A 22,827-nucleotide genomic window follows, 5' to 3' on the forward strand; every position below is an offset into this window, starting at 1 on the left:
CAGCAGCTAGGACTATAGGCATGCATCAACCATGCCTGGCTAATTTCTTTTTTTTTAATTTATTTTTTGTAGAGACAGGGTCTCACTATGTTGCCCAGGTTAGTCTCTAACTCCTGGCCTCAAGCAATCCTCCCACCTTGGCCTCCCCCAGTACTGGGATTACAAGAGTGAGCCAAAGTGCCCAACCCGAGCTCTTCTTTAGATGCTGTTCTTTCTTTCATTTTTGGTAAAATCAAAGCTTTTGCTCATATAATGATCTTTCTCATGTTCTTGAGTGGTCTGGGTGCCTAGAAAAAGGGCACAATTCACTCTCTTGAGCTGAGCCTACACAAACGAAAAGCAACAGAGCAATTTGGACAAAATACCCATGATTGGGCACAAAAGAACACATTTATTCATTTTCATTGAACCACCTGGTTGGTTCAGTCAAAATAGTCAATCTGTCCTATTATATAGACTCAGTCTTGGAGAAAAGCTGTTAGAGTCAAAGGCTTTTTGGGGGGAAATAGGAGAAAAAATAAAAAGCAAAATTTCCTAGACCACCATATAATTGATGATGGACAACTTATAAATGGGGTGTGTACGTATGTCCTAACTGAATAGAAGCTAGAATGGGGATTCTATTTGATGGATTGATACTTTTTGTGAGACCATCAGGAATCATCTACACATCTACACCTGTGGTAGGTCAGGCCCACAAGCTAAGAGGATGAATTCCCTGAATTTACTGCTGCTTCACAGGAAACATATCCCAAGTGGGCCCGTCACCACTTACTTGAGCTTTCCTCAGTGTCATCTTCTTCTTCCTCCACTTGGATTTGTACTGTTGAAGAAAGAAAGAAAAAAAAGTATAGCAATTATGTAAATGCTGTACCAATTGTTAGTAATTGGTTTTTATTTTTATTACTCTCCTCATCATGTTTTTGTGCAGTTAATAAAAATATTTTTCAATAAACATGTCAAAATGAGCATTACTTATTAAAGATATACAGCTACAACACACTACACAATATTATGTAAAGATTCTTTTGTTTCATTGCCTTCAAGGATTTGCAGAACATATCAGCTATAAGCCTATCAACTCAATTCAAAATAACTTCAACCAAAATAAATTCTGTATTACAGTAGGTAAACTTGGGGTTTGTTGGGTCATTTCATTTTACAAAAAATTGAATTGTTAAGTAAAGCTGTAGCCACATATCCAAATCAATTAGGTTATTATAACCAAATTAACTAGGTAAAACTTGAGAATAATTCATTCCAACCAGTTTATCAAGCATCCAAAAGTCTTTAGAAAAAAGCTTAAAGTCTGAACTTTTCTATTTTAATCATTTTTATAGGTATTATACTGATATAGCCTAAATTTCCCAATATATGATTCTCCTTGACAGAGTGGAGAGAGTTGATTTTACAGTTCTTTCCAAGACAAAGAACACATCTTCTGTTTATTCCTTACCCTATATTTCTACAGCATCTTGTTTTTAGTTTTGCTTCATTTTTATAAAGGCATATAAAGGTTTTAAAAATTTTTAATGACACAATAATATGGAAAAAATATATTAATTGGCAGATTTTTTTGTCCTTGTCAACCTAATGTCCATTCACCACAGGTATAGACACTCGAGCTTGTCTTGCTAAAAATTAGAGTAGACTGTTTCTTAAAAACCAAACTCATTTCTAAAATATTAATTTTATCATATTTTTATTTAAGTTGTAATGGCATATGTCCAAAAAAGCAAAGATGACAAACAATGTTGCTGTGAACAGATGAAACAATCTCTGGTTTTGTTTCTGCGCACACACTGTCAAGGGTTATTATTCAGAACTTGATGGGCATATTGAAAAGGCAACACATGCCAAGAGTGTAAATTTCATTCACAAAGCACATTATTGTAAAACCACATTTTCGCTTTTAAACAGCATCTGCATAAAAATTTTTAGGATGCAAAAATGTTATCACTCAACATCAGCCACAGAATGGGAAAATAAATGTTCTTTTGTTCAGAGTGGACATATGCCTTCTGTTGCTGGTTGTAACTCGATCCAGACAGAACAAAGATCTTTATGTCACTACTGAGAGTTTGCAATAATGAAGGCAGACACTTCTAAGAAGATATTCCACATTCTACAATAGGTCATGGTATTTTATTTGCAATTAATGCCACCACTAAGCTTCTTTAGTCAAAGAAGAATTCCCTAGGAAGGCATTTTAATGATATAAGATTAGCCTTGGAGCAGGGTCTTATCAGTTATGTAAAACACAGAAACAGCTGAGGACAAATAGCAAATGCTCACCCACAGCCTATTTTGCAACATGCATAGTCAAAGCAAATTTAAAACAAAATTTTGCACAATATCTTATACTGATAATGTAGTGATCGATTCACTACAATGTGATTAAGTAAATTCAATAAAATAGGAAAACCTACTTAATGAACAAAAATAGAAGCAAATCTTTAGGAAGGATCATATATTAGATAAAAACAGTATAATCAGAATTAAGCCAAGGAGATAAGCAACAATTCAGTTTTCTCTAATAACCAGGGGAGAGTAAGAGCAGGACTGGTATCATGGATCATCTTCTCTGGCACAGAAGGGATAGTTGTAAATGATCATTAAATAAAATCTAAAAATCCATAAGGGAAGCCATTCCCTGCAGTGGCAAATACAGAATTAAAACAGAGCTGTGATTTCTAAGTGATGCCATGAAGAGTGCTGCAGAAATAGCCCATTCCCTCCTCTTGGGTTGGCTTTCTAATCACGCTGCTGGTCTGAGCATGATCGTCTCCACATGCCATTAGGTGCCTCCTTTGCTCAACAGCTTTCCTTTGGCCATGGTACAGTCATTTTTTATAGCCATCGTGATAACACTTGTTTTGTTCCTGACTCAAACCATCAGCGAAGGCATCATCAGCATCAAGAACTAAACAGCAGCACTGTGACCAGGAGACTAAAGACTCTATCACTATCCGCAGACCAACTTTGATTTTAATGTAATATTTTTTGGCCTGAAAAGTAATTATCAGCACTGATCTGTAACTACTTCAACTCAAGGCAATGCTAAGGAACCAAGCTAAAAACCCCCTCAAAGACAAAAGCCTGGGCAAAGGAAGAACTCAGAATACTTGAATGGGAGCTACAGACTGTCTTTCCTTTCTCCATCTTTGAGATGGCCCATTGCCATCGCTTCTCTCAGCAATCCCTAGGCAGCTTATTCCCAATCATATGATCCTTCATGCTCTGGCTGCTTCCCAATGCCTATTGATCATGCACTTTAAAAATAACCTTCTCTCCTGGGGAGTGATGGGAGGATAGTGAAAGAAGAGGAGGGGAAGTCTGTCAAAATGTTGGAGGCAGCATGCAAAACAGCAGTGAAGTATGCGTATTTAAGAGAGAAATATGCAGTGGGAGCAGATGAACTCCTAGGCAACCCAGATCCTCATTTCATGCAAATAGACTCAGTAATTTAAAACAGTAAAAGGAAACAACAGCAAAATGTCCCATTTCAGAGGCATTGGAGTAGTTCAGAAAAGTGGATGTTGTTTCTTTTTTAATCTATAGTGCTGAAAGTGGTTTATGGTTCTTCAGGATCACACAATAGCCAAGTGGCCAGAAGAGTTGAATGGTATCACCTGTTCCTCTGACCCACATTTTGCTCTTGAAGCAACATCTGTAACATCAGGTTATTATTTTGGAAATTGAAAATTAATTTATTCAAACAGCACTGATTGTGCACTCACAAAGGTATACAGAGCGAAAGCTCTGGGGTAAGAGTTTGTAGATTGTGAAAGAAAATACCACTGCCTTTACTGGATCTTGCTATTTGATGAAAAAGAATGACTTTCTAACAATAAGGTTCGACAAGATTAGCTATGAATATCTTAGCCAGCTTACTTGGGCTATAGCAGAAATCTATTAGATATGTTTACTAGGCTTTTTTGTGTGTTTCTTCTCAGGATTCGTTTTTGCGTGTGAGGAAATCAGCCCTTCTCATACAAATGGGGTGTCTTTTAACTCAGACCAAACTTTCTTGACAAGGATGTTAATTATGGCATGACAAGCACATTTCCAAATCTTAGCTAATAAACCCATGTCACCCTTGTCAGGTGTGACATGGGATGTGAAAGAAAGAGAATAATCAAAGGGAACCTGAAGGTTTTGGGCCTGGGCAACTGGAAGGATGGAATTGCAAGAAATGAAGATGGGAGACCAGAGGGAGAATAGCTTAGGTGGGAGATATTCAAGATCAGGAGTTTAATTTGATGTGTTGGATTTCAGATGCCTATTAGAGATTCAAGCATGATATTAATTAGAGCCTGGAGTTCAGAAGAAAGGTTTGGGCTAGAAATGTAAATTTGTGAATTATTAACATATAGATGGTATTTAAAGCCATAAGACCAGGTGAGATCACCAAGCAAATGAGCATAAACAAAACAGAAAAAGGAGACTCCAAAATTGAGGGGACAGGGAGAAGAACCAACTAAAGTGACAGAATGAACAATCAGTTAAACAGAAGGAAAATAAGAGATTGTAGAAGGTAAATGATGTGCATCAAAGAGATGTATCATAGGCTGCTAAGTCAAGTATGGCGAGGACTGTAAATAGACCACTGGAATTGACAATATGGAGATCAATGATAATCTTTGCAGGCATAGATTTGATGAAGTTTGTAGACAAAAGCCTGAATTTGTGTGGCTTCAAGAGAGAATGGGCAATGAGGAATATAATGCTAGTTTTGCTAGTTAGAATGTTCTTATATGCTGATAGGAAAAAATCCAATGAGAATGAGAAATTGATGATGCAGGTTATAAAATGAACCCCCCATAATGTTATACAAACAATGCAAGTTAGATTATTAATTCCTTAATTTCATAGTTGCTTTTGCTTTTGTTCCTGGGCTGTGCTTCTCTGACTGAGACTTTGTTAAAAGACTGACCAACTTACTAATATACTCCCTTGCTTATATTTGAGTCCACTGTATACCAATTCAAAAGTCTGAAACTAAAGAATGGGAAATGAGAGAAGAAAAGAAACAGAAAGAGGAATGGAAGGAATAAGGAGAGCAAAAGAGTATACAAAAGAAAGAAAAGTAAAAGAATAAAAATGGGGTGAGAATTATAGTAAATGATAAAGGAAAAGAATAAATATAAAGCTAAATATAAAGAAAGCAAAAATTTGCATTTTTGTCTTTGCTACCTTTTATAAATAAATATTTTCTATTATATAAATTGTATTAAATATATGTGTAACCTCAGGTTAACAAAAATTAGACCACCTTCAGCTTATCTATACTATCAACATTTTGTTTAAACAAGAAGGTGAAAGTGAGGACCTAGAAAATGTGAATAAGATAAAGGTACTTTAAAAAAAAAATGGTGTATTCCAAAGAAAAATTTGTCATGTTCTTTAAGGAAGGAGAATTATGAGCCCCTTAATGAAAACATGAAATCTCTTCTCTGGGGGTTTGGGAGGGAATAAGAAACAAGAGGGAAAACAGACCAGTGAAACTATAAAAAATAAGCTATGATTTAAAAATTAAAATCTCTTTAAAATTCAGCATCCTTACGAATAGACCCTGTTTGATTTTATGCTCTGAAAATTCTATGTCTGAAGACTTCCAGTGCCCCTCACATTGTTAAGTTTTGATTATAGCAATTTTAATGATGATGGTGATGCAGATTATAATATGGAGAAAATTATATATATGTATTCATATATGTACAGTGTGCATGTGTGAAGCTATACCCAAGAACATTTAGATTCTCTGCTTTTCTAAAAACCAAACACAAAAATAAATAAATCTAAATTTCAAAAGGAATGATAAATTTAACCATAAAGAAGACTAAAGAATTATCCCACAGGGAGCCACTTAGATGCCAGATTGAGTTACCAAACCACATTCAGGTAATCATCTCCATGTAGAGAATGGTCCACCTCTCTGCTTCCATTCATTTATGATGAACACTGCTAGTGCATGTGACGTAGGGAACAGAAGCCACTGGTCTACAAAATTGAATAAAAATGATGGGGTGCAATTCTTTTTACTCTAAAATAACATCTACTCAAGACAGTAAATCGGACTCTGGTTAACAAAGCAGCTACTTTCCTTTTTGCTACTTTTAGGTAAGAACAAGAAGATGCTCACAGCATTTGTTTATAACAATCTCAAGTCCTTCAAATGACAGAATGAAGCATGATATTTCAGAAGCCATTGCATGAAGAGAAGAATTATTTAGTTCTTTTATCAATCAAATACTTTAATAAATCTGTAAACTGTAAAACATTTAAAAAAAATATTAGGAATAGGAAACACAGAATGAGATCATGATACTTAAATACCATCAAAGTATCTGGGGGAAAGATTCAATTTGACAGACCTGGGCTGATATTCCTTCTGCATGTGCCACAATCTTTCTTATCATCCTTAAAAACAGTTGTTGAGAAAACGATGGGGCACATGTATTCCAAAACATCCTAATGGAAACTTGCATAATACATGCCCAAAAAGCTGGTCATATTTTCAAACATTATAATTTCTTGGAGAAACTAAATAGTTATTTTCAATCTCTGTGGTTTTAAAATTGCAAAGAGAATAATAATTTTGGCTTTTGGTAAGACTCACCCACCCAAAAGAAGGGGGACAGGCAAAAATTACAACTGTTACAATAGCTGTCATCTTCCAGTGTTTTTTCTTCTAGATTATACCCATTTTTGAAGCTCTAGGGCCCCTGAGAAGTAGGGAGTAAATAGCTGCTGATGCCTGCTTTATTAAAAGCACAATATAAAATACTGTAGTTGACGAATGGAATAAGATGAAGTCTGTGGAGAAATACATTTTACTGTGAGGTCACAGAGAGGATGACTAACTCTGAGCCTAACAGAAAGGAAATAAAAAGACAATTCACACAAAATAAGGATCCTCGTTCTCTCCTTTTACAATAGAAATAAATTTTTTTTATATACTTAAGAAGGAGGGGAAGGAGATGCACATCAAATTTTCTTGCATTTTTTTCCTTCTCCTTTTATCGTACATGAAATTATAATTAAACACAGGCTGAGCAAAGTGGGTAGCTGGTATGTTTCCAAATTCTACCACCCCTGCACTGGAAGAACAAATATGAAATGCTGAAGCATAGTTCTTCAAATGGCGAATTACAGGCCAGCATATTTGTGAGAAACTGCCATTAGGTATTTCACAACACCACTGGTCTACAGAAAGAACAAAAACAGCTCTTACTCTATAGGGTTTGGAGGATTGGCTTTTTTAAAAAACTATACATATTCAATAAATAAATAGCTATTTATAAAGGCATTTTAGAGCTCTCTGTAGTTACAAAATAAGTAAGTGGTGAGACTTGCGTTTTCTTTGCATTTAGATTATTTGGGGGGAGGGAACTTTTTTTTTATTTAACCATGCTGTCATAATATATATTCAGGGTGTGTGCTCTCATCCTGCAATTACCACCATAAAGGGCAATCACTGTAAATAAGTGTGGTGAAATGAAAATACATTCTCTTGTATGAGTTTCCGTGGTTAAAATCTTTTATAGTAATAGGATACCAAAATAACAACCAGATGAAAATATAAATGTGTGTTATAAACCCTTAGCAGCTATGCTTATATCCTTGGATTATTTAGAACAAAAAGGAATCTTTCTGTCCTCCCTAGCATTTCTGCAATATTCCAAGTCATGAAGAAGAATGGTTGTCAGGATACATGCATAAACAAACAAAATGAAACAAACAACACTAAAGAATTGTGAAACAACTGAAACAGAGGATTGTTCCTAAAGCATAAAGAAGCATAAAAGGCTGGCTGAACTCTGTACACATCTCTACCCCTCCTTTGTAGCACTGCTTTTGTTCACATCAGAGATGCTAATGATTACTCATTAGCATACATTAGCAAATGTTAATGAGTGTCTTCTAAAGAACAAAAGGTGGTGGGGGCAGGGCAGAGGCACAATGAATGCTTAGTGGTGAAGGAAGGGCTGCCACAGAAGACAGAGACAAAGAAAATGAGAGCAATATAAGACTTGGATTTGTATGTTCCTAAAATTTGGAAGATCTGTCTTCCTGACAAAATAGTAATGGCACCAAGAAGGATGAAATGATTTACTTATTTTTTTTCTAAAAAAGGAAGAAGAAAAGAAAAATAAAAAGCAAAGCAAGTCAATAAACAAAATGAATCACTTTTTCCTGCTCTTTAGCTCTTCAGGGAAAATCACACTTTGTAGGATTTGCTACCCAACCAGGGGTAGGAGTTCACGAAGTCATCGCTTAAAGAAAATGAATTCTGAATTTTAGGTGTACTCAACCCATCCCAGTTTTTTCTCCCACAGAGTCAACTTACAATATTGAGGAAGAATAAACCTATAAATAATTTGTGCATGATCTGGAATGTAATTAAAATAGATTACATAGAATGTGATATGTGTGTTTATTTATATGCCATAATTTTGTTATGGCAGCTAGTTAATATTTGAGTACTCTAGTTAGTAACCCACAATGTTAGAAAGATTCTAGTCAGAAGTACTTCAGCCATCTCTATCTCAGATTAACACCAGAGGATTTATTAATCAGAATAATGCTTGTTAGAAGTAAGTTTTGTGAAATTAAATGTGATCAAGATGTGTGGATTGGCTAGAAATATTATTTCTGCCCCCATCTTTATATACGCAGGGTCAGAGAATATATTAGCCTCAATATTTTTTTTGGAATGGTATGCACTATGGATGTAGAAGTCCCAAATGACTGTTTTGTTACTTAATGGGGGATTTTGTTATTTGATAATATCTGTATGAAATAGTATAAATTATTATCATTTTCCAAATGAGTTAGATCTGCCATCCCAACCGCCAGTACTGGTCTGTAGCCTGTTAGGAATCAGGCCTCACAGCAGGAGGTGAGCAGCAGGTGAGTGGGCAAAGCTTCCTCTGTATTTACAGCTGCTCCCCATTGCTCACATCACCACATAAGCTCCACCTCCTGTCAGATCAGCAGCCCAGGGGCATCAGAGTCTCATAGAAGCGCCAACCCTACTGTAAACTACGCATGCAAGGGATCTAGGTTGTGCACTCCTCTTGAGGATCTAATGCCTGCAGAGCTGAGGTGGAGCTGAGGCGGTGATGCTACTGCTGGGAAGCAGCTGCAAATACAGATTGTCATTAGCAGAGAGGTTTGACTGCACAATAAATGCAATGTGCTCGAATCATCCCAAAACCATTCTCCCACCCCACCTGTATCCGTGGAAAAATTGTCTTCCATGAAACTGCTCCCTGGTGCCAAAAAGGTTGGAGACCACTAAGTTAGAGAACTAAGAGAGTAAGAGTGTGTAGATATTCTCAGCTCACACAGATAGTAACTTAAAGATCTGAGGTTTGCCCTGAAGTCATCTGAAATTTCATCACAAAGGCCTATTAATCTTACATCCTTGATCTGTCTTTCTCAGTCACTACTGTCAATGCCACAGAAAAACTACCATCTCCTTTTTCCAGGATACTGAATTAGCCCCTCTTGCCCCAGCCAATTCGTTTTCCATGCTGTATCCCATTACATATAGAAATGAATACAATTTTACATTTACTTGTTAGATTGTGTTTAATTTTTTATTTGTTTGATCAGCATAGATACTACAAACTTTCAAGACAGCATCTTAAAAGCCACTTCATAACACCCAATAGGGTAAACATTATCATCTCTCTTTTTTCAGGATGTCTTGACAGAAGATTTAGAAATAAAATAAAATAGAAAATACCATAGAACATTGATATTCTCAAGGAAATATGAGGTTTTTCAAGAATCACCAAAATAGCCATCCACTGTAGAATGTCATAAAAGTTTTTTAAAAATATTATTGCCATCAGTTGAATGTTTATGGCCCTTTGAAATTCATATTTTGCAACATAATCCCAATATAACGGTATTAGGAGGTGGGGCCTGGGAGGTAATTAAATCATGAGCTGGAGCCCTCATGAATGGATTAGTGCCCTTATAAAAGAGATTCCAGAAACCTCCCTCACCCCTTCCACCATGAGGAGATACAACAAAAAGATGGCTGGTTATGAACCAGAAAGTTCCCATCAGACACTGAATCTGCCAGTGCCTGGATCTTGGACTTCCCAGCCTCCAGAACTGTGAAAAATGAATTTCTGTTATTTATAAGCCACCCAGTCTGTGGTATTTTGTCACAGCAGTCAAACAGATGAAGACAATAGTCTATTGCACTTTGTACACACAACAAATGCTTTGGTTTAAGTGAAGCCACAAGGGCAACAGGGAATAGAAGAAGGTAGATGAGATGGTGCGAGGGGAGAGAGAGAGAGAGAAAGTGAGGGGGGGGGCACAGACCTAGGCAAATCTTCTAGAGTCAGGAAATAAAGGTCTAGAGACAAAGGGAGAAAAGAAAGCACATAATTACATTTAACATGTTATGCCGAACATGATGAGATCTGAAATGTAAGGAAGAATAAAATCAACCCATTTGTCCCAATTAAAAGATCATCGTAAATATAAGACAAAAATACGAGTCATTCATTGGCATAAGTATGCTTCTGAATAGCAAGGGCAAAATGAAAGCCTTTTGGTTGAAATACATTGGGAGCTTGAAATGGAATAACACTGATTAAAATATAATGAATTTTGGAGGAAAGAAAAAATAAGAAACTAAGCCAATATAGACTTTTCTTTAGTGGGATAGGAGTTGGGAATGTTACAAACAAACATACTAGTAATTTTTTTTTTTTTTGTCCCAATACATACATGTCTAGGATAGATACTAAGGGCAATATTATTAGAATAAAGAAAAGAATTTGTGTGCGTGATCCCATTCCTGGCATCATTTTACCCATGATTGTTAAATATTTTACATGAAGATTACAATCAGGAATTTCTAATTATTTTACTTTCTGAAGAATATCACAGTCAAAAGTGGTCAAACCATGTATTTCACTGGAGTTAACCATCTCCTGGGAAAAACTGATAACTCTATGAAAAACATAGTGGATATAGTCTGCACAAATGAAACTGAGAAAATATATATATTAAACTCTATTATATATAAACATATACAGCTTTTTTTAAAGCTAAAATTAAGACCCTTTTTGTGCCAAGTACTCTCTAGCTATTCTCATTTCGTTTAATGCATATAATAATATAATAAGATAGTTACTATAAATATTATTTTACTGGTGAGAAATCTAAGGCTTAGAAAAATTAAGTGACTTGCTAAAGTCTCCACAGCAAGAAAGTAGCAGAACTAAAATTCAAATCCATAGACATGAGTATGAACACTAAAACTCATGTTCTTGATGAATATGATTCATTATACCTCTAAGATGGAGCATTGCCTTCAATGTGGAAAGGGACAATCTAACTCAGGATACACATCCAAGATTTATCTGTGCCTAAAAAGTCTGATTATTGAGATCATTATGTTCTCCCTCATTATTCTACCAAAGAAAGTCTGGATACACACAGGTCAAATGACTTGACAAAAATCGTATAACCAGTAAGTGGCATAACCAAGATTTAAACTCTGATCTTCTATTTCCACAGTGTTGTTTTTACACCATGCTTCCTCAACTATATCCATTGCAAAAGTTTACCCAAAAGATGCAAAAATCTCTGTTATAAATCAACAATGATGAATGTAAGCCATTCATTTCATAGCGGGTCTGAAACAGAACACATACCTAGATCCAAATTCATGTTCCTGCCATCAACTTTATTCTCTACACAGGTAAAAGCTGATAAAAATTAAATGCATAGATGCCACACATTTGCCTTCATTACACTAAACGCCATTCATCTCAGCACCTCTCACAGGATCTTGTTCAGAGTGTTCACATAGCAGGTGCTCAGTGGATACTTGCTCCATCAATGATCTAGGCCAGAATGAATGCCAAAACAGAGATAGGGAAGGTCAAAACAGTCCATTTCTAAAGCAAATTGCACTGTGAAAAGAGGTAATCCCAACAATTTCCATCAATAGTGGTTGCAGGCAGAGTGGGAAACAAGGATCAGGTATTAATATTTGATTGTCTATATCTGAGCCTGTTTTAAAGATAACCCCATTCAATGTCATTTAGTAAACTGACATTGCATCAGAGCATCTACTCTGTGCAAGGCCCAGTGCCCAGTATTGGAGGGGATGCATGGATTAATTTTGTATGTCAATTAGTCACAGAGTGCCCAGCTATTTGGTTCAATATATTCTGGGTGTGTCTGTGAGGATGTTGCTAAATGATACTAACATTTGAATCAGTAGACTGATTAAAAAAGATTCCCTCCCTAACATGGGTGAGCCTCCTCTAATCCACTGGAGGCCTGAATAGAACCAAAGGCTGAGCAAGAGAGAATTTGCTCTCTCTGCCTGAAGGTCTTCAAGCTGGGACATCGGTCTTCTCCTCTCTTCATACTCTGATGGGAATTTACACCATTGGATCTCCTGGTTTGCAGGCCTTTGGGCTGCAGATCTTGGGGTGTCTTAGTCTCTCCAAGAGCCAATTCCTTATTTTGTATATAATTATTATTATTTCTGTTTCTCTGGAGAATACTGGCTAACACAGAGAGTCTCTGCCTTCAAGATTACCTTGATGGAATTAAACAAGTACAATAGAAACAAGACACAAGATATAATAATTTGGCAAATTCCACTAGAGAAATACAGTCAAAAGACATATGAGAGAAGAGAGAGAAAGAAAGAGAGAGAGAGAGATCAGGTTCATTAGGGAGTTTTAGGATATTTGCTTTTTGCTACACTTCTTCAAATACTTCAGTAAGCAAGCAGATTATTAAATATATGTTTCAATACCTGAATTCCTTTGGATTAATCCCAATTTCTTCAAGATCATGGCCATGAAGAACAGAGTTTATTTCCATGACTGGCCTAGTACTAAGAAATATGAATAAGAAAGAAAGACTTTTGTTCATCTAGTTCCTAAGACTATGCATTCATACCACAGAACAGAACTCAAAAAGACAACTGAGAGCTTTGGGGTTGGCAGCTGGCTCTGGTAGAAAGAGCCTGTGTTTTTGAGGCAGACAGAGACATGTTAGAGTTTTGACTCTGCCACCATTTTATGCTATCTTATACTTTGGATAATTTTTTAAAACTCTATGCCTTAGTGAAAGGAAGAAATTATTACCATCAAATAGGGTTGCTGTGAGAACTAAATACAATAATAAAAACATGCAATATATATAATACAGTACCTGGCATAGAGCAAAGGTTGTAATAGTCTACAAGGGCTGTTCAATGCTTTAACACATACCAACATACACATTTTCGACATCTTCCATCTGAAATTCTAGGAAGATAAGGAAAACATATCTACTTTGGGCTTTACCTTAATACCTTGGACTCTGCAGGTAGGAAAACTGCCATAATATTTAGTGTGAGATGATCTTAAGAGCCATTTAACCAAAGATAAAGACTAGGAACAAAGTATTACTCTAAACTCTGTCTTCTGGTGCTCTTAGCTTCTCTGACACCCATGCCTGTTTATGATGCCAACCAATGTCCAAAGTAGATGCAGCCAAATTCAAACTTGTGGTGCTGCTTGAGCCAATGGTCAGCTTCACCCTCCAATTTTTTCTTATTAGCAATTGGAGGAGCAATTGTAGCACAGGCTTAGGTTGATCAATATACAAAGGACTGGCAGCCATTTAAGGAACTTATAAAATCAGTTCTATGTATACAAAGAAAGAAACCGGAATCAATAGAGTCTGGAATGAGAGATTTACATGATCACTCCCAACCACCTTGAGAATTCCTTTTCATGACAGTACTCAGTACTCTGGCATCCAGAGGACAAATAGTCATGACTGTGAGGCAACAGAAAAAAAAAGGGGGTGGGTGGATAGGGTGGGGTCACTTAGTAAGAGCTTGACAGTCTGCCAAGTCCACTAAAACTTGGGACTTTGTCCTTGTCAATGTATTTGGTATCCTGATTATAAGTGATTTTTTGTTTTCAGTTGAGGGTAATTAATTTTATCTTCATAAGTGCCAGAGGGTTGAGACTGTAATTGTGACTTCACATCCTGAAGGGAAGGACAGTGGTCTAAGATCTAAACCTAGTCTCCTAACAGTACGGTGGAAAGTAGAAAAGAAAGCTGATAATGAAGAGAGACCCCTCTAAAGGAGCAACTAATAAGTGCAGGTGCTCATTATTTTTAATTCCTCATTATCCCTTCTTTGCCTGGGATGGAATCACTTTGATTATTGGGACAAGCCATATGCTAATTCCAGAAAGTAAGATCAGACTACATTAAACCCAGTTTCCTAATGCAATATAGTATATTTTTCCGTTTGATAGGAGGTAGGAATAAAATTCTGATGGTAGCCTCAGAAGCTACTTGGTCTCCCTAATGTGTACAAGTGTTCCCCAAGAAACTAGTTCATAGCTCAGGCCCAGCTAGAATAGACCTTCATCTGTGGCTGTTTAATGTCATCTCAGACATTCATTAGAACTCTTTAGCTCCACATCCTGTCTCATGTGTCTTGAAATCTCACTGTGAATATATGTGTGCATTTATTGGTCTCTGTGTGTCTGTATGTGAAAAAGAGAGGGACAGACAGACAAAGAGACCAAGAGAGACAAAGAGAGACAGAAAGAGAGTATTTTAAAAGATCTAGTTGAAAGGTTTCAGAATCCTAGATTTTTTTTTCACAACTTCTGCATTCTTCTGAAGCATCTATTTACAGTAAGTTTGTTCCAAACAACAAATTGTGTCAAATGTCTGTGCTTGGTAAAGCCATTTGCTCACCTTAAAGCACAATTATGATCAAGAGCCTGATGGCTAGATATAAGGTTAGCTTATTTCTTATTCATCAGCTCAGCCTGGCAGCATCGAGAATATATTTTAATGGATTCCATGAACAAAGGCCATCAAAATTCCTCTTCATTTGGTGGTGTTGAATTCTGCCACTGTCTCCAAACCTTTTCACCCGTCTTTCCAATTCTGGATTTCTAACAGGGAGAGGCCAAGGCAGTGCTTCCCAAACTTGAATGTGCACCATCATCACCTGGAGAGCTTGTGAAAACAGAGATTCCTGGCCTCACCCACAGAGATTCTGGTTCAGTATGTCTGGGGTAGGCTCAAAAATTGACTTTCCTAAAAAGCTTCCAGGTTATGCTAATACTGCTAGTGGTTCTTTGGGAAGCACTGCTTTAAGGCAGCCTGAGGCAGTGGGGAAAGTTAATAAGCTCCTGCCACCTTCTTTTAGGAAACATAACTCTCATGACCTAGAAATTGTCTTTGCCTTTATGCCAAACTCACAGTCTGGATTACTATAGCTTTATAATAAGATTTGAGGACAAGTATATGTCTTTCAACTTTGTGCTTCCTTTTCAAAGAGAGTTTGCCTCTTGTAGGTCCTTTGTATTTTCATATAAATTTTAGGATCAACTTGTTAATTTTTGTGAGCATTTTTTAAAGTCTACTGGAATATTGATTGGGATTATGCTGATTCTCCCATATAACAATGAATATATCAACTTGGGGAAAGCTGGTATCTTAACAATATTGAATTATCCAATTCACAACTGAGGTTATCCATTTATTTCTGCACTCTTTAAATTTCTTATGGAAATGTTTTGTAGTTTTCAGCGTTCAAGTTTCACATCACTTTTGTCAGATTTGTTCCTAAATACTTTGTAATTCTTTTTCTGACATCGTAAATTATATTTTTAAAATTTTAATTCCTGATGGTTGCTTGTATATAATACATCTGTCTGTGGTTTTGTTTTCTTGGGATGTCTTTGCCTGGTTTAGGTAGTAGAGCAGCACTGACCTCAGAGAAAGTTGGGAAATAGTCCCTCCTCTTCAATTTCCTAGAAAAATTTGTGCAGAATTAGAATTACTTTTCCTTAAATACTTGGTAGAATTCTCCAGGGAAGCAATCAGAGCTGGAAATATCATTTGTAAGATAATCTTTAACAATAAGTCTAATTTCTTTAATAGATAAATGGCTATTAAGTTTATCAGTTTCTTCTTGAGTGAACTTTGGTAGATTGTGTCATACAAGCAATTTGGGCGATTCATCTAAGTTCTCAAATTTATTGGCCTGACTTGTTCATCATATTGATTTATTATCTTTTAATTATATACAAAATTTGTAGTGATGCCACTTCTCACATTTCTTTCTAGCATCTGTTATTAGGTGAATAAATGTTTAATTAAAATTGTTATTTCTCCTTAATAAATTTCTGATCAGTCTGGTCAATGGTTTATCAATTTTATTGATTTCTAAGAACAAGTTTTTGGTGTCATTAATTTTCTCTATTATTTTTCTGTTTTCTACTTCATTGATTTCATCTCTGGTCTTTATTACTTACTTTCTTCTACTTATTTTAAGTTTTATTTGCTCTTCTTTTTCTAGTTTCTTAAGGTAGAAACTGAGATCACTGATTTGAGACCTTCGTTCTTTTATAATATAGGTGTATAATACTACTAATTTTCCTCTAAGTATTGCTCTTGCTGTATCTCAAAAATTTTTAAATGTGTATTTACTTTAATTCAGTTAAAAACACTTTCTAATTTCTATTTTGATTTCTTATTTGACCCATGGATTATTTAGAAATATGATATTTAGTTTCCAAATATTTGGAGATTTTTCAGATATCTTTTGCTATTGATTTCTAATTTAGTTTCATCGTGGTTAAAGAGTATACTGGATTATTTGAATCCTTTTAAATGTATTGAGATTTGTTTTATGGCCTAGAGTAGAATGTAGTCTATCATGCTAAATGTTCTGTGTGCACTTGGAAAGAATATATATTCTGCTGTTTTTAGGTGTAGTGTTAAATAAATATCAATTAGTTCAAGGTGATGGATAACATTATGGAGATTTTTCTATATGTTTACTAATATTTGGTCTGTTTGTTCTATCAATTATTGAGAAAAATATCCTGAAATCTGACATTAATAAATTTGTCTATTTTTACTTACAGTTATATCAGCATTTGTTTTATGTATTTTGAAGTTCTTGTATTAGGTGAATAAATGTTTAAATTTATTATTTCCTCTTTATAAACTTACCTCTATCATTATGAAATGATGTTCTTTACTACTGGTAATATTCTTTCCTCTAAAATCTAATCTATTCAATATTAATAAAAAGAAAGCCACTCTAGCTTACTTCGGGTTAGTTTAATGTAGATCTTTTTCCATCCTTTTACCTTTTACCTATTTGTGTCCTTATACTGAAAGTGTATTTCTTTTAGGGAAAATATGATTGTATCTTGCTTTTTTATACAATTGTACCTTTTATAACTTTTAATTGGGGTGTTTAGACCATTTACATTTAATGTGAATATCTACATGGTTAGGTTTAAATCTATCTTCTTACTATTTAATTTTTATTTATCCCATCTCTTCTTTGTTTTTGCTTTCCTCTTTTCCAGTCTTCTTGTGGATGAACTGACATTGCCAACAATTCCATTTTATCAGTTTTTATGGCATACTAATCTATAACTCTTAGTGTTACTGTATTAAGTAGTTGGTTTAGGGTGATGGGAAACAAGATATACTACCCCAAAATATAGCACCTTGGCATATTAAATATTTTAAGCTGTATGAATTCGAGAAAACTGCAGAAGCAGGTAGGTCATGCTCTTTTTCCCCTGCCCTTCTCTGCTGAAGCAGGTCATAAATCCTAGCAATGATTTTTTGACCTTTCCCTGAAGCAAGAAACATCCTTATCTCTGAAGACAAAGGTCATGGAAAAAAATCTGAACAAACAAGCCTTGCTAAATTTTTCCCAGTTTATTACCATTAGATCATACTCGCTTTGTTCTATTATATTTTCTAGATGACTATCCACTGTTCATCAAACCTACTCAGGTTTGTTTCTTTGGGTCTTCTTTCCTTATGAAGCCTCTCATGTCACATAAAACATACTAAATAAATGTGAGTGCTTTTCTCTTGTTAATCTGTTTTTTTTTATAGCCACCTCAGCCATGAACCTAGGAAAGTAAAAAAAATTATATTTTTCCTCCCCAATGAGGGTAAAGTGGTCTTTAGTTACAGTCTACCTTCAAGTGATATTATACCATGTTTTGTAGAATATAAAACCTTTTATGGATAAGTTTCCATTTCTTTTCTTCCAGACTTTGTGCTACTGTTGTCATACACATTTTCATTAATCTTTTCTTCTACTATTTCTAATCTGCTGCTAATTCTATGCTTCCTGTGCCTTATCTCAGACATTGTAGTTTTCATACGTAGAAGTTTGATTTTGTCTTTTTAATTTTGTCTATGTCCCTATTTAATTCCTCTAGCCTCTTGAACATGTGTATGCTATTATAATTAGCTGTTTGTCTACTAATTATATCATCCGTTTCATTGATGGGGCAATTACATTAATTGATTTTCCCCAAATTATGGATATTTTCATGCTTTTTTATATTCATGGTAATACTTGGTTGCATGATAGACATTAGGAATTTAACATTATTGGGTTCTAGATATTTTTATGTTCCTATAAATATTTTCAGCTTTGTTCTGACGTTCATTTAAATTATCTAGAAACAGTTTTATCCTTTAGGGTCTCTCTGTTAAGATTTGTTAGGTAGGATCAGTGCAATATTTTGGACAAGGGCCAAGTCTTCATTACTGAGACAAAACCCTTCTGAGTACTATACCTGATGTTCCATGAATTATGAGGTTTTATACTCTTGCCAGTGAGGAGAGGAACTATTCACAGGCCTCTGTGAGTCTAGAGATTTGTCCCTCAAAAACTTTTGAGTGGTTCTTTCTCCAGCCACGTGCAAGCACTGATCATCACTCAGTTGAAGATTCAGCAGGAATGTTCTGCAGAGCCACAGAGTTTTCTCTTCTCTGGAACTCTTCCTTGTGAATTTTAGCTGCCTCAGTCTCCCCAGACTCTCAGCTCTCTCTCTTCAAGTTAGAGAAATCAGTGGTTTCTGTTTGCATCCCTTCTCTCTGCACCTTGGTTTGGAAACTCTCTCTAGAGGTAAGCAGGGAAAATCACAGGGGTCACCCACTTTGTTTCCCATCTCTCAGACGTCATCCTTTGTTGTCTGAAGTATAATGTCTTGAAAATTGTTGTTTCATATATTTTCTATAGTTTTTTTATTTGTTTCACACAGGAGAGTAAATTCAGTATCTGTACTCCAACTTGACCACAATGAGAAATCTATTCATGCTATATGTTCTAGAGGGCTCTAAGTTCTTTTTTTCAAGCCACACAGGAAAAAAAACATTAGTCAAAAGACTGGCTGCCTCCTACCCACCCTCCCTTTTGTTTCACAACTGATCATCTCCAGGTGTGTGGAATTACCAATTTTAAGAGAAGGGTTATATCAATTAGTATGCATCATTAAATAAAAATAATGTTTATAAATATTTTAATGATATGCAGAAATGTTTATGATATATATCATGCAAAAAGATTATAAAAAATTCTATAGATTAAAAGATTAAGATATCCAAAATAAATGTCTTATGGGAAAATAAATACATACACATGCCTACATAAAAAGCTGAGATGAAATATGCCAAAATGTTAGCAACCACATCTCGGTGAGATTGTGAGGTGTTCTTTTCTTTATTTTTGGACTTTTTTCCACATTTTCTAAAGTATTGTAGTAGGTGTGTATTATCTTTTAAAAAAGGCAAAGTTGTGTTTTATCTTTTTATTTTAAGAATGAGTTGTAGGGAGACAAAAAATGAGGGAAAATTTTTACAAAAAGCTACAGAAAGAGGTTACTGCTTAACTCTCTCTGCTAGGAACTCATACAAGCTCTTTTTCTCTTGACTCTTGCAGTTATAAAACATATCCCTGTGTCCCTGTAAAGAAGGCCTGGACTATAAAACATCATGAAAAAAGAGGAATAGAATATCCAGAATTTAGCAAATATCATTTTAATCTCACAGTGTTAGGAAGAAAGAAGCCAACCTTCATAAAATGTTTATAGTGGCTTTCTTCAATAGTGGCTAAAATGTTCTGTCTTGTAATGGAGCTCAGGATCAGGCTTTTGAAACATTCTGAAAGTTTAGAAAGAAGAGGGTTTTAGTTAATTAACTACTTTCTCTTGGTTGTCAAATTACGGAAACTCAGTTGGACTGTTTTATTCTTAGATCAGGTTCCCATTATGATCCTCATTTTACAGAGAAGAAAACAGAAGCAGAAAAGGGGTCCAGATAATTCATTCATTAACTCACTCAACCAAGAAGAATACATGTAGTCTCTATGCAGACAAAGCACTTACGGCCGATGTGGCTCAGTTGAAGGAACGCCATATTATTGTTCTCAGAAGCAGACAAACCTGACTTCAAAGTCACCTCAAAACTTGCTACCACAGACAACTCTTTAACCTCTCTAAGCATCAGCTGTCATTTCAACAAATTGTGAAACAAATAATTTCATAGGAGTGTTGTGATAATTAAATAAGTTAAATGTATGTGGCAGTGCCTGGTGTATAGAAGGCACTAGAATCTGTATTATTAATCCAGTGAAATCTGGGGAGCTATAAAGTAAAAAAAAAAAAAAAAAAAGATATTCACAAATAAAACAATTGATGTGAGGTAAAATACAATTTAAGTACCCTGATATTTAATGTCAAGGAAGGGAGACATTCCATACAGCTGCAAATGGTCGGAGAAAGTGGCATGAAAGAGGTAGACTCAAATTAAGTCTCTAGATGGAAGGATCTTAGCAGTTGTTGCCCCCATCCTAACAAGAACAAGCTGATCAAACTAAAAATCAATGACTTTTGTTAAATTTGTCAGCAGAATTGATAGAAAGGAAGGATAGTCCCATTGGGGCGGGTGGGGGTGTATTTATAACAATAGGTGCTGTTGACTGACCATTTTACTGCTAAGCAGTTTAAAAATTACAAGGGTTACAAATGTCCAGCATCCACAGAGAAAACCCAGTGATAGCCTTGTTACTATCTCAGTTTTAAGCACACTACGTGGATAAGTCCATTTAAATATGGTGGATCGTATTTATGAGTTTGTCTACTACATCCCAAGATTGAACTACATATAGTAGGGAGAAATTTTAAAAGGTATAAACCCCCTAAGACAAAAAGAAGGAAGGAACATCAGCAGATGAGAGATTTTTACATCTTTTCAAAAATGAGAAGACAAAGAAAAGGTTTCTGGTTTATCCAGGCAATAGAATGTAGTAACGTGGCAATCAAGAGGAAGGAAGCTGACTCGCATTTCAGAATCTGGGGACCTGGATCTTAGAGGTCCCGGGGAGGGAGAGGGCGAAGATGAGACATGGGGTGGAAAACTGCCCTGGCCTGAAGGTCAGCCTGGAAATGACCTTTGCCATTCTCACCTTACTAAGGATGCAGCAGCCAGAGAGACAGAGAAATCAAAGCCTACCTGTTATCACTAGTTCTCCTACCCTGTGTCAGTCTTCATAGCACTGTCACCATCTGACATTATGTTGTCTAGTTATTTGTCAGTTGAGCCACTGCTTATTTTCCCCACAAGCAAGTGAGTGCCAGGCAGGCAGGGGCTTTGTTGGTGTTTAATTCTTTATTGTGTCGGTGCTTGGCAAATAATAAGCACTCAGTAAATATTTGTGGTATGGATGAATGAATGAATGAGTGAACCAATCAATAATATTAACAATAGTGATATTGCATAATAATTTCCTTCCAGTCTAGAATTTACCATATTTCTCTCTGAGTCTTGGGGCCTTTAGATTAATATAGGAAACTGTTCCAAAAAGAAGGAAACACATGAGCAAAGTCACAAGGAAAGAGGAAGCGCAAGGCACAGGAATAACGTGGAGATGTGCCCACTGGGTTAGGACTCTGCTTCTGCAGGGTGTTGCCCTAATTTCCTCAGAGAAGATCCTATATTACTCCTCAGTGTATCTCTCATGTCCTCAACATCAAAGCACTTTTTGATGTAGCTATTATAAATCTTTCTTTTGGAAATTTCTGATGTTTTAAATTTGCTGCCTTCTCACTAAAGCCTTTGTGCAGTCTGGCAACTCTGCCTTTCGCATCACCCCAGCCTCCTCCAGTCAGAGATGCACCCACAGGACAACGGAGAGGAACAGAGCAGGTCATTACAGGGCGTGTTCACCACTTCCAAAGGCCATAATGCAGGCCATTCCTCTTCACAGAGAAAGCAAAGTCACTTGCTTTGAGTGGGACAATTTTCCCTTCTAGCAGGGGGGAATCCAAGCATCTAGTGCCCTCACCTACATCCAGATATAGCCCCAGAGAAACTTAGTGGGGAACAAAAAGCTAAGCAGATTTTTAAAAGGAAATAAACTCATTGAAAGCCAGTTAGATTAATCTCCAAGTCTGTAAACTAAGGTGGTATCATGGTGCCAGACATAACACATTCAGGTTTCCCAACCACAGCCTGAGTCACCAGTTGCCAGACTCGTGAATTCCAACGAGGAGCCTACCCTGGCTTATTTCAATTTGCAGGTGCTTCTACCCATCCACCCCAGGCTATTTGAATGCAGTGCTAAAGCACCCTAGATGTGAAATATCTTTGTATCACTTTCTATAGCAACTTACCTAAGTCAATCACCAAATCTAAAAATAGACCTACTTCCTTAAGTTCTGCCTTTGAGTCCACATAACCTATGAAGGAAAAAGTACAAAGACCAACCTCCTTTTCTAATAACCCCGCTAAACAGGAGCTAAGAAAAGGACCCAGACTAGAAATGCCTCTTAGTATACTCGCCAGAAAGCAGGTCTCACGTGGTGTCTTATAAAACCTAGGTTCACTCCACTCATCATTCATGTACCTATTCATACAGTTGACCATCCATGCAATAAACACAGTTATGCATAGCATAATGTTTCAATCGAGGATGGA

General features: G+C 36.0%; 1 protein-coding gene across 1 annotated transcript in view; it reads right to left on the reverse strand.

Moving 5' to 3' along the window:
* Positions 1-22,827, reverse strand: part of TMC1 (transmembrane channel like 1) — a 152,096-nt gene that overhangs the window by 118,202 nt on the left and 11,067 nt on the right. Inside the window, exons 2-3 of the mRNA XM_069472117.1 lie at positions 22,524-22,589; positions 776-823 (exon numbers count right to left, since the gene is read on the reverse strand). Of these exons, the coding sequence (XP_069328218.1) occupies positions 776-823; positions 22,524-22,589 (114 nt within the window). The remainder of the gene's footprint in view (positions 1-775; positions 824-22,523; positions 22,590-22,827) is intronic.

The sequence above is a fragment of the Eulemur rufifrons genome, chromosome 7, assembly GCF_041146395.1.
Source record: "Eulemur rufifrons isolate Redbay chromosome 7, OSU_ERuf_1, whole genome shotgun sequence".
NCBI lineage: Eukaryota > Metazoa > Chordata > Mammalia > Primates > Lemuridae > Eulemur > Eulemur rufifrons.